Below are 11,648 nucleotides of genomic sequence, written 5' to 3' on the forward strand. Positions count from 1 at the left end.
CCAGCTGCAGCTGATCCATAAGGGATGAGGTCCCTAAACCTTCCCCTGTCCACAGCTGATTGTACCTAAGACACTGGGGGCTTTGAGCAAGGACCAGAGATCATTCTGTCTGTTTTCCTGCCTCTGACTTGCCCTTTTACCAGCCAAGATGCTAAGAGGCAGTATAGCACAAAATGGACTCTGGTGTCAACTCAGATTTGAATCCCGGCTCCATGATTTCCTTGGTCTGTGACCTTGAGGAAGTTGCCAGCCTCTCTGAACCTTAGTATACTCATCTGCATCTGCACACTGAGAATGGTGATGAAAATTGGACTGAAGGTGTAAGTTTGTTTGTTTGTTTTTATGAGGATTACAGTTACTTAGCCCAGTGCTGACACACATAGTACTTGCTGTTAGCCATTATTAGGGTTGTGTTGTTGTTGTTGTTGTATTGGTCGCCGCACTGCATGGCTTGTGGAATCTTAGTTCCCTGACCAGGAATTGACCTCTTGCCCCCTGCAGTAGAAGCGCAGAGTCCTAACCTCCTAACCACTGGACCGCTAGGGAGGTCCCCATGATTAGTTTTAGTATCATCCTGTCCCCCTTGCATTTCCTGGTCACCTTCTCAGCACAGCAAGGATCCTTTTTCTCGGGCAGCCTCCCCTAGCTCCAGGGCACCTGGGGGAGGGGGGAACGTTGGGGGGCCTGCTGACAGCCTCCCCTGCCGCATCCACACCATAGACATCGCTGGTGCACCTGCTGAAGACGGTGAGGCTGCTACGGCTGCTGCGGTTGCTGCAGAAGCTGGAGCGGTACTCGCAGTGCAGCGCCGTGGTGCTCACCCTGCTCATGTCGGTCTTTGCGCTCCTTGCTCACTGGATGGCCTGCGTCTGGTATGTCATCGGGCGCCGGGAGATGGAGGCCAACGACCCGCTGCTCTGGGACATCGGTGAGCCACTGACCCCCAGGCTTTCACCAACTACCCATTCACCTGCCCTGTCCAGGCAGGCCCCCAAACTGACACCCCCCACCCCAATCAGGACCCCACCCCCACCCCATATTCCTCCATCCCTCCAATAAACATGCAATCAAATAGGCAATCAAGTCCCAGCTCCCTGTGCACAGGAAGCACTTAATAAACTCTTAGAGAGTGGAAGGGGCCCCTAAACAGTCAGCAGTGTAGGGAGCTGGTAGCCTTGAACTGCAACTGCAACCACGATAAGGCGGGGAGGCCCAGAAGCCAGCTGCTCCTCACATTTCCTGTGAAATCCTCACATTTCACAACCTCCCCTCACCTCTGTAAATACTCCCCTCACCCAAGGTCAAGTAAGTGCAGGCAGCTCAGGGAAACCCCATTCTCCACTGCTTGCTCAGCCGGGGCTCCTTGCATCTCTCCACCCGCTAGGCTGGTTGCAGGAGCTGGGCAAGCGGCTGGAGGTGCCCTATGTCAACGGCTCAGCGGGCGGCCCGTCGCGGCGCAGCGCCTACATCGCTGCGCTCTACTTCACGCTGAGCAGCCTCACGAGCGTGGGCTTCGGGAATGTGTGCGCCAACACCGACGCCGAGAAGATCTTCTCCATCTGCACCATGCTCATAGGCGGTGAGGCGGGGCCTGCCAGGCCCAGCGTGCAGATGGGGAAACTGAGGCCCAGAGAGGGCAAGGTGTCCACCCACGACCAGACACTGGGAGGACATTCGTTCATAGGTGTTTGCTCAGCACCTGCTACACGCTGGCCTTGAGGGGAACGGCCACCAACCGGAGGGTTGCTTGCGAAAGGGATGGGAAGCCCAAGTTCATGACCTAATGGGGTGGGGCATGAGAGAAGCATCAGGTGTGACCCATCTCAGCACCATCTGCTATTCCCTGCCTCAAACCCAGAACCTGGCACTCAGGAGCCCTCTGGCTCTCCTGCCCCTCCCCAGGAGCCCAGAGACCGGTCCAGGGCAGGGGGCTCGCCGTGGAGGGCGGGGGGGGCGGAGGCCAGAGGGGTGGCCACACCTGACTGCCCGCTGCGCGCCACAGCGCTGATGCACGCCGTGGTGTTCGGGAACGTGACGGCCATCATCCAGCGCATGTACTCGCGCCGCTCGCTCTACCACAGCCGCATGAAGGATCTCAAGGACTTCATCCGCGTGCACCGCCTACCGCGGCCGCTTAAGCAGCGCATGCTCGAGTACTTCCAGACCACATGGGCAGTCAACAGCGGCATTGATGCCAACGAGGTAGTGCGTGGCTGGGGGTGCCCTGTACCTGCAGCGCAGAGGTGCAGGAGTGGAGAATGGGGTCGTGGCCTCTCAGGGTTTGAGATGGAAGCAAATGGGTTGCAGGGAGACGAAATGATGTTCACAAGGACACACACCTACCGGCATCCACATCCCTTTTCCTTTACACGTGGCTAATGCCATGGTCAAGCATCTGCTTGTGGCCAGCCTCTGTGCTGGAGACAGGAGTCCTGGGGACGATTAACCCCAGCCCTTACCCTCGGGGAGACAGCAGCCTGGTGAGGGAGACAGCCTGGTAAACAAAGAGTTACACTGTGAGTGGGACTCCACTGGAGAGAGTGGGTGCAGCAGCGCCATCATTGTGTCTGAAACTCAACGTGTCAGGGGAGGTGGCACAGAAAAGTGAACATCGTGAAGGACAAGAAGGAAACTGGCCTGCTACCAGAAGGCCATTCCAGGCAGAAAGAGCAGTAGGAACACAGGTCTGGAACTACTGACGCCGAAGAGCAGGGCAAGTTCAGGGAACTGAAAGTAGTTCAGCAAGCTTTCAGGAAAGGGTGTGTGAGCACTGCAGAGGGAGGAGCGGCAGAGGGGTGAAGAGAGGGGCTTGGGAGGGGGGCAGGCCCAACTCAGGGACGGCCTAGGATTTAGATTTTGTCCTACCACATTTTTAGGCTTGGGAGTGAGCCGCAGATCCAGAAAGTCTTTTTTTAAATAATTTATTTTGGCTGCACTAGGTCTTCGTTGTGGTCCACAGGCTTCTCTACTTGAAGTGCATGGGCTCTGAAGTCGTGGTGGCGTAGGAGTGTTTGCGGGCTTAGTTGTGGCATGTGGGATCTTAGTTCCCCCACCAGGGATTCAAACCCTGGCCCCCTGCATTGAAAGTGTGGAGTCCTATCCACTGGACCACCAGGAAAGTCCCCAAGGAGGTATTTCTGAGAGCAGGAGCCTTGGGACTTGGTGATCAGCTGGTTGCAGGAAAGAAATTCAAAGGGATTCCCCGGTTTCTGGCTTCAGCCAAAGGGTGGGATGGAGGGATTACCCAGGGAAGATTGGATTTAGGGGTGAAACTGAGAGGTCAGGGTTGGGCCATGATGAGGGTGTCATGCTTGTGGGGGATCCAGGTGGAGGCTGCCCCATGGGTAGTTGAACACACAGGTCTGGACCCGGAGGTAGGGCTCCAGACTCACAGGGAGGGAAGGAAAGTCATGGAGTTGGTTGCTGTGATGCAAGGAGAGTGTACAAAGTAAGAGGAGAACTGAGGAAGTAGGTTGGCTGAGGAAGAGGAGCCTGAAGGAAGAGAGTGGAACAAAAGGGAGAGGTCAGCAAGCCTGAGTGGCCAAGGGACTCCAGGAGATGTGGGTAGAACCATGAACATTAAGTTCGGCCCCCAAGAGGTCACTGCTAATATCCACGGTCTAGTGTAACCCTGCATTTTACAGATAGGGACACTGAGGCCTAGAGAGAGGAAAGGGTTTGTCCAGAGCCCACAGGGATTTATGCAGAGCTGACTTCTAGTCTCCTGGCTTGAAGGCTGACCCACCAGGGATGGTCTGTGCATATGTGGAGTTGAGTAACTAGGATGAGTGTGCATGACCAGTGTGTGTAGCCACGGGCAGTGGGCAGACAGAAGATCTAGAGTCCGCCCCATGACTTGGGTTGGGAGGTCAAACTGAGAGGAGACACACAGAAGTCTCCCTGAAGGTCAGAAATGGGTAATTTGAGCTCTGTCCTTGGAGACAGCTCAACACATCTGTAGAGCTCAAGTAGCTGCTGCCGGGGGATGGCCAGAATGACCTATGCCCCTTATGCAGTTACTGCGTGACTTCCCAGACGAGCTGAGAGCTGACATTGCTATGCACCTGAATCGGGAGATCCTGCAGCTGCCGCTGTTTGGAGCAGCAAGCAGGGGCTGTCTGCGGGCCCTCTCCCTGCACATCAAGACCTCATTCTGTGCTCCTGGTGAATACCTGCTACGCCGAGGGGACGCGCTGCAGGCACACTACTATGTCTGCTCCGGCTCACTGGAGGTGCTCTGCGACAACATGGTGCTGGCCATCCTGGGTGAGGATCCCACCTCCACCTTCTTCGTACCCCGGAACCTTCCCCCAGAGGCCTTGAGAGGGGCCAGGAATCTAGGGACTGGACAGCTGGTGTTCTGGCAAAGGAGTAATCTCTCTCAGTCCCAGCACCTACCACCATCCCTTTTTGACCATTCCCCTCAGACCCTTATCTCATCCTATTGGCCATCCCTGAACCCATCAACCCTTCCCCAGTGACTGTCCCCCCAAATCAACTCTCCCACCATACCGTCTCCCAACTCCCCTGACCCTTCTCTATCAACTCTCAACTCCACTGACCCTCTACCCTTTAACTGACCCCTCTGGCCATTCTGTATTAATCATCCAATTCCATGGATCATTCCTCCAGTCTTACTGACATCCCCAACTGACTGTCTCTCAACTTCACCAGCCATTCTCCACCGACCTGCCAACTCCATTGATTATTTCCTCCAATTCCATTGACTGACCCACATTCAGCCATCCTTCAAACACACTGACCATCCTTCACATCCACTAATATCCTCTGGGTCCCTCTTCCCTAGCTGACTGTCCCTATCCCTCACCCACAGGAAAAGGAGACCTGATTGGGGCAGATATCCCCGAGCCTGGATCAGGCACAGCTCCAAGCTGCGTGCTGAAGACCAGTGCTGACGTGAAGGCACTCACCTACTGTGGCCTGCAGCAGCTGAGCAGCCAAGGGCTGGCCGAGGTCCTGAGGCTCTATCCTGAGTACGGAGCTGCCTTCCGGGCTGGCCTGCCCCGGGACCTCACCTTCAACCTGCGCCAGGGCTCTGAGACCAATGTATGTAGACCCCTATGGCCTCCACCTCCTCTGAGGTCACTTCCTTCAAAGTAGACCCTTCCCCAGCCCCAGAGAGAGCCTCATGAATTCCTTCCACCCTCAAAACATCATCTCTCAACCCTGGGCACCCCTTCCATTGCCCCTCCATGCTTAACATCTTCAACCCACTGACCCTACTCCATGGGCCATCATCCAACCCCATGGACCATCTCTTACCACCTCTACTTCCAACTCGACTGACCCACCTCCTGTTTGTCCCCCTCCTGCTCACTCCAGACTCCTCAAAGGACCCCCCACTTTAAAAACAATCCCCTCCGTGTGCTCCTCCTCCATCAATTCCCTCCCTCTTTGGACTGGGTCTCCTCCCCTGGGGCTTCCTCTGCTCCATTCACCAAATGTTTCCCGGGCCTGTTTTTGGTTTAGGCTCTGGGCCAAATCTGTAGTTTACACCCTAGACCTTGGTCTTTTACTGCTTTTCAGACTTCTGTTGCCACTCAGGAGTTGTCTGAGTCAGAGTTGGGGGTATTTCTGACTCAGTTCCACAAAAAGGCCTCACATTCTCCAACCCTACCACTCTGATGGGTGGGACTAGGAGGTGCTGCACTGGGGGAGTGGGGAGGTGTGAGTCAGCCGGAATCCCCCCTGTGTTCCCGCAGGGCCTCTGCCGCTTTTCCCGATCCCCTCGCCTCTCCCAGGTAACGCATCCTTCCTGAGTAGGGTTGAAGTCGCATGGGGAGAGGAGGGGGTGCTGGGGGGCACCTTTCCTTGACCGCCCTGCTGCAGGGTGAAGGAAGAGGGAATGGGGAGCAGTAATGCCAGCGGAGGCTGTTGCTTACTGAAGCAACCATTGTCGGTTGCTCTGTGACATCAGCTGCGTCCTCTGCCCGCAGCCCCGCTCGGATAGCCTGGGCTCCTCCTCAGACAAGACTCAGCCATCCGTCACAGAGGCCGAGGCTGGGGCTGAGCCTGGCGGTGGTCCCAGGCCCCGGCGGCCCATCCTGCTGCCCAACCTCAGTCCAGCGCGGCCCCGGGGCTCCCTGGTCAGCCTCTTGGGGGAGGAGCTGCCCCCTTTCTCAGCCCTTGTCTCCTCTCCTTCCCTGTCCCCAGCCCCTTCCCCTGCCCTGGCTGGCCGGGGCCACAGCCCCTCCCCTCATGGCCCCCCTAGGGGCTCAGCTGCCTGGAAGCCCCCCCAGCTTCTCATTCCCCCACTGGGAACCTTTGGACCTCCGGACCTCAGTCCCCGGTGAGATGCCAGCCTCCCCTGCCTTCCCTATACCCCTGCTGGCTTCCAGAACCTTCTCTGGGCTCTGTCCCTAGCATTCTGACCAGTGCTCCACCCCGCCCTTCCTGATCCACCACAGCTTGCAACCCCACCCCTCTGTGACGGCTGCTCCTCCCTAGCTCCCTGGTGCTGCAGCCCCTTTCACCCTCTGCCTGCTCTGCCTTGCTCTGGCCCTTACTCTCTGCCCGCGGGACTGATGACCGCTGCCTCCATCCCAGGATAGTGGATGGCATTGAGGACTCTGGCAGCATGGCAGAGGCCCCTACATTCCGGTTCAGCAGGAGGCCTGAGCACCCTAGATCTCGCTTGCAGGCTCCTCCTACAGGTAAGGGCCAACAGTGGACTTCAACTCACAGTCACCCATCCATCCATCCATCCATCCATTTATCCACCCATCCCACATATAGTAAGGGCCTACCAGCTGCTAGGTGCTCTGCTAGGAACATACAGATGAATCAGACCTGGCCCACACTTAGAGAATGCCCAGTCTAGTGGAGGCAATACTTGTGTTCTCAGACGAATGGTTCCAGATCAGAGTGCTAAGAGCCACGACCGAGACAAGAGCAGGGCTCCTAGGCGGGAGAAGAGGGAGCCTCTAACCCTCCTTCTTAGAGGAGGGGACACTTAAGGTGGGCTTAAAGGGTGGGTAGGAGTTTGAGTTGTGGAAGAAGGCAGTTGGTGAAAGGCACATAGGCATGACCAGAAGAGTGGTTGTGTTCAGATTCCAAGGAGAAGCTTCGTGCCTAGAGCTGGGGGTGGGTGGGAGGTGGGTTGGGGGTGGGGAGCGGTTGGGGAAGTGCTATGGCCTCAAAACCAGCCTGAGGAGCTTGGGTTTCCCATCATCCTGACCCCAGAGCATACTCTCCCTTTATCTCAGTGTGCCCAGTGACAGGAAGGGCCCAGCCCAGGCTGCAGACTCAAGCTCCCTGCACTCACCCAGCATCCCTTCGCCCCATCTGTCTGCAGGGCCCATGCCCAGCAGGGAAGCAGCCTCTGAGGCTGAGGTGGTGAAGGAAAAGGTCTGCAGGCTGAACCAGGAGGTGAGCTGGGGCCCGTTCCTCTCCTCCAAATTTGGGATCAGAGATGTGTCTCATAGAACAGCATTGCAAAGGATTTGGAGTCAAAAGTCCTGATTTCAGATATTCATATTAGCTGTGTGACCTTGGGCAAGCCCCACAACCACTCTGAACTTCAATCTCCTCATCTGAAAATGGGGAGATAGTTCTTCCCATCTCGTATTCACGAGATGAGGGTGCACACGTGCCCGGTTGATCCCTAGCTCAGGGAAGTCTGCATCCCCACCTTCCAGCTGACTCAGGAGGTCTGGCCGGAAAAAGAGGGCCTCTCCACGGATTTGCTTCTGCAGGGACCCTTCCCCCTACCCCACCAAGTCACATGCTCCAGTCCTTTCCTCCCCCTCTCCTTCCCCTCCCCACCACCACCTGTCTGGGCATAACCCGGGGGACCTGGACCCTCCCATCTGAATCTTGGTGGGAAAGAACCCAGATCCTGTTTGCTGAGGCTGTGTCTCCACCTCCCCCTCAGGGATCTCAAAGCCACATCCACAGCGCAGCCAGGCCCAGCCCTGCGTTCTGATAAACATCTAGCATCCCCAGGGGTGCACCTGGGCAGGGCGGGGCCTCGGACAGGGGGTGGAGCCAGCCCTGGTTCTGCAGGATTCAAGGTCAGTCCGGCTTCAGCTGGCAGTTCTAGACCAGTGGTCCCCCAACTTCAGCGACCATCATTATCCAGAGAACCTGTTAAAATGTGGACTCCTGGGCCTCATCCAATTTGGAACGTCTTGGGTGGGGCCCAGAAATCGGCATTTTGACAAGTTTTTCAGTTGATTCTGTAGTTCCTGAAATTTGAAAAATGCTGAATAGACACTTGAGTTCCTGTGATGTATCACCTGAGAGTAAGCCAGTGTCTGTCACTTCACAGCTGTGCAGCCTCTTTGAGCACATACTTCTACATCTTATAAAAGTGTGTGCGTGGCAGGGGTGAGGGGGTGGGAATAGCAATAACTGTCGTCCCAAATCCTTTTTTGGGAAGAGGCTGGGGTATTTACATCTAGACGAAAATAACCCCTGTCCTGTCTTCTTCTTCGGAGGGTGGCCATGAGCAGAGAGTGGATATGAAAGAACTTTGTAAACTGGAGAGGGGAGTGCTCCTAGGAGGGGTGATGACTGTTGTGGCACCTGGGAGACAATTTGATGTGTTTTCAACAGATTTCCCGTCTCAACCGAGAAGTATCTCAGCTTAGCCAGGAACTTCGACACATGATGGGCCTGCTGCAGGCCAGACTGGGTCCCCCGGGCCACCCAACAGTCTCGGCTTGGCCCCCACACCCTCCTTGCCCACCTCAGAGGCCTCCGTGCAGCTCTCCTTATATGTCTGGACCACCACCTGGCCTCCACGATACTACTCGGGCTGAGGTCCACTGCCCGGCCAGTGTGGGGACAGCAGAGATGGGGGCTGCCCTCCCCGGCCTGAGACCCTCTGTACGGTCCCCCTACCCCTCCGAGCCTGACCCTCTGGGACCCTCCCCAGTGCCAGAGGCCCCGCCTCCGAACTCAAGCCTCATGAGGCACGGCTTCCGGTCCGGGTCAGACATGATCCACTGACACTGGCCACGGGCCCAGGCCTGTCTGGGGTGGGTGCTGCTGCCTGCCATCCAGGGAGGGGCTGGGCCCCTTGGCCTCCTGCCTTGGGTCAGCAGCCACCAGCGGGTCTGGTTGGCTCTGGATTCTCTGACCTTTTTTAACCAAGTCTGGTCACTTGTGACTCTTCCCTTTTCCCAAACCTTCCTCTATTCTCCTCTGTGAGGGGAGCCACCTGAGGCTGTGGAACCCAACAGGCATGAGATGGACCGCAGTGCCCATTAAGCTGGGCAGATGAGATGTCTGGCTTTCTCCCCAGGACCTGGAGGCAGGTAGAGATGGGGGTGGGGTAGGGGAAGGGCCCCAGATCCAGCCTAGGAAGTGAAGACTGAGGAAAGAGCAGGCAGGATCTTGGTGTCTACAGCAAGAGATTCCAGTGCTGAGATAGCTAGTGATACTGCGAGGTCTTTTGTCCCAGCCCCCAGGTCTCTGCTGGAGACGGGAGTCCTAACCACTGGGAAGTCCCCTGACTGGGCTTTGAGTAACCCAATACTTCTTAAGCCTCCCACCATCAGCCCAAGGTGGAGGGGCTCACTTTATCCCATAGCCCACACAGGAAATGAAACAATGACCCTAGATATGTATTCTTTGACTCACACATCATTATTTTTTTTTTCAAAATACAAATGAGTTGCCATATTAAAAATCAGGAAAGTTCACATAAAAATCCAGATATTCTGGGAACTTCCCTGGCGGTCCAGTGGTTAAGACTCCGCACTCCCAGTGCAGGGGGCCCTGGATCGTTCAATCCCCGGCTAGGGAACTGGACCCCACATGCTGCAACTAAGACCCAGCACAGCCAAAAAAAAAAAAAAAAAAAAATCCAGATATTTCAGCTTCTCTAAACAAATTACAGAGATCTGGCAATTCTGGACCAACATTGCACCTGGCAATAATTAGTTGGAGGGGGAAGGGAACTGTCCTCTTTGGATGAGGCCTGCATCCTCCACGTCTTTGCAGTCCCCAGGTTCCTTGATCATTTCCTGACACCTAGCTAGCTTCCCTCCTTTGAATTCTTTATCTGATCTCTGTTGGTATCTGAGTTTGTAATCCCCGCCTTACAATGTGCTTCTAGGTTCCTTTGCCCCAGTGGGTGCTTTTGAGGTCAAGTAATGTCTATTTCTACCCCTGGGCCTGGGGCCTGTCCACATCTCTGTTTCTGTCTCTCTGCAGGCTGACACTGAAAGTGGTCTCTTCTGCTGTCAGCAACCTGAAACAGTCCCAGCAGCACTTCTTCCCCTGCCCCATCCCTAGACCTCAGCCATGCCTGTTCTCCCCCTTCCAACATGGTCTCACTCAGGGCCTTCTCGAACATGCATCCTGGTTTCCAGCTCTCCTTTACCACCCACCACCCTGGGCTCACTTTTGGATAGGAAATAAACTCTTTTATTTTTGTAGTTGCTGACTCTGGCTGTTTCTGGGTGCTGGTGTGATAGCCCCAGGGCTTTGGAGGAGCCTACATGATAGTCACTCCCACATAGTACCCCAGGGCCCTGTTACTGTCTCTAGGAGGGCAAAGGTGCCAACCAATCCACTTGGCACCACATGCACCAGGAGCTCCTGGGATGAGACAGAAACCTTAATGAGTCACTATGGGCCCGTTATACCCACCCTCCCCCCAACCTGGTCAGAGCCACAGATTCAGACACAGTGTGTGGGAGGGACAGAGCCCTGACTCAGGTCCACCTCCAGCCCTGGAAAGGTGGCCCATGGGACTCCCCACCAACCCTCCAGTAACTGATCCTGTCCTTCTTGCAGGCAAGGTACAGCAGGGTCTGGAGGAAACACTTGTCACCAATCAAGAACCTGCTAGGAATCCCACTCTGCCCCATCCCCTCTGCTCTTTAAGCTTGCTCCTCCTTTTGAGTTTTCCCTACTTTGATGATCACTGCAGGGGTGGGTGTTATGGATGCTGTTAGAAAGAGGCACCCCGGTGACCAGTTGGAACTGGATGTGGGCAGTTTTGTGGCAGTTTGTCCAAGAGAGGTTGCCAGGTCGATTCTCCAGCTCAGGTTCCAAAGTGTGATTGGTGTTGGCTGGTAGCATAGGAACGATGCCCATAGCTGTCTCTGGGGTGAGCTTTGATTCCATACAGTTTCTGAGTAGTGTCCCTGGGGATGGGATGCAGAAGTAGAAGAGATACTGGCTTGTGTTGAGGCGTCGAGGGGGAAGGGGGGGAGGGCAGAAGCAGAAATGGTCCTAATTCATACTGTGTCCTTGTTCAGTCACTAGGTCGTGTCCATGTCAGACTCTGCAACCCCACAGACTGAAGCACACCACGGGAACAGAAAAAACAGAAATAGTCCTGATCCATATGAAGGGCAAAGTGGGGCAAACAGAAGTGGTTCCAATCTGCATTTATGGAAGGATGGGGAGAGCCAAGGCAGAAGTGATCCTGTTCTGTATTTGGCATCAGAGAATAGAGCAGGTTCTGGTTGGGGAGGGGAGAGGCAGGGGAGAGGCGGAGGCTGGGGTTGAGCCAAAGGCGAAGCGTCCTGGTTAACAGCTGGGCAACAGGGCTCTCTCCACCCAGTAGCCTCCAGAGAGCCCCTCCGATAGCGATTCCATCATCTTCCCATCTCAGAATGTCCCTAACAGTCGGGCTACCAGAACTGACTTGGCCTTAAAGCGCCGACAGG

General features: G+C 55.7%; 1 protein-coding gene across 1 annotated transcript in view; it reads left to right on the forward strand.

Annotated features, from left to right (window-relative positions):
• KCNH4 (potassium voltage-gated channel subfamily H member 4) overlaps positions 1 to 11,648 on the forward strand; it is a 38,688-nt gene that overhangs the window by 8,973 nt on the left and 18,067 nt on the right. Inside the window, exons 7-17 of the mRNA XM_081577596.1 lie at positions 721 to 928; positions 1,385 to 1,579; positions 2,003 to 2,202; positions 4,017 to 4,266; positions 4,835 to 5,067; positions 5,724 to 5,762; positions 5,958 to 6,310; positions 6,568 to 6,674; positions 7,316 to 7,389; positions 8,578 to 9,281; positions 11,235 to 11,433. Of these exons, the coding sequence (XP_081433722.1) occupies positions 721 to 928; positions 1,385 to 1,579; positions 2,003 to 2,202; positions 4,017 to 4,266; positions 4,835 to 5,067; positions 5,724 to 5,762; positions 5,958 to 6,310; positions 6,568 to 6,674; positions 7,316 to 7,389; positions 8,578 to 8,973 (2,055 nt within the window). The 3' untranslated portion in view covers positions 8,974 to 9,281; positions 11,235 to 11,433. The remainder of the gene's footprint in view (positions 1 to 720; positions 929 to 1,384; positions 1,580 to 2,002; positions 2,203 to 4,016; positions 4,267 to 4,834; positions 5,068 to 5,723; positions 5,763 to 5,957; positions 6,311 to 6,567; positions 6,675 to 7,315; positions 7,390 to 8,577; positions 9,282 to 11,234; positions 11,434 to 11,648) is intronic.

This window comes from Giraffa tippelskirchi, chromosome 3 (assembly GCF_054371585.1).
Source record: "Giraffa tippelskirchi isolate mGirTip1 chromosome 3, T2T-mGirTip1v1.2.pri, whole genome shotgun sequence".
In the NCBI taxonomy this organism is placed as follows: Eukaryota; Metazoa; Chordata; class Mammalia; order Artiodactyla; family Giraffidae; genus Giraffa; species Giraffa tippelskirchi.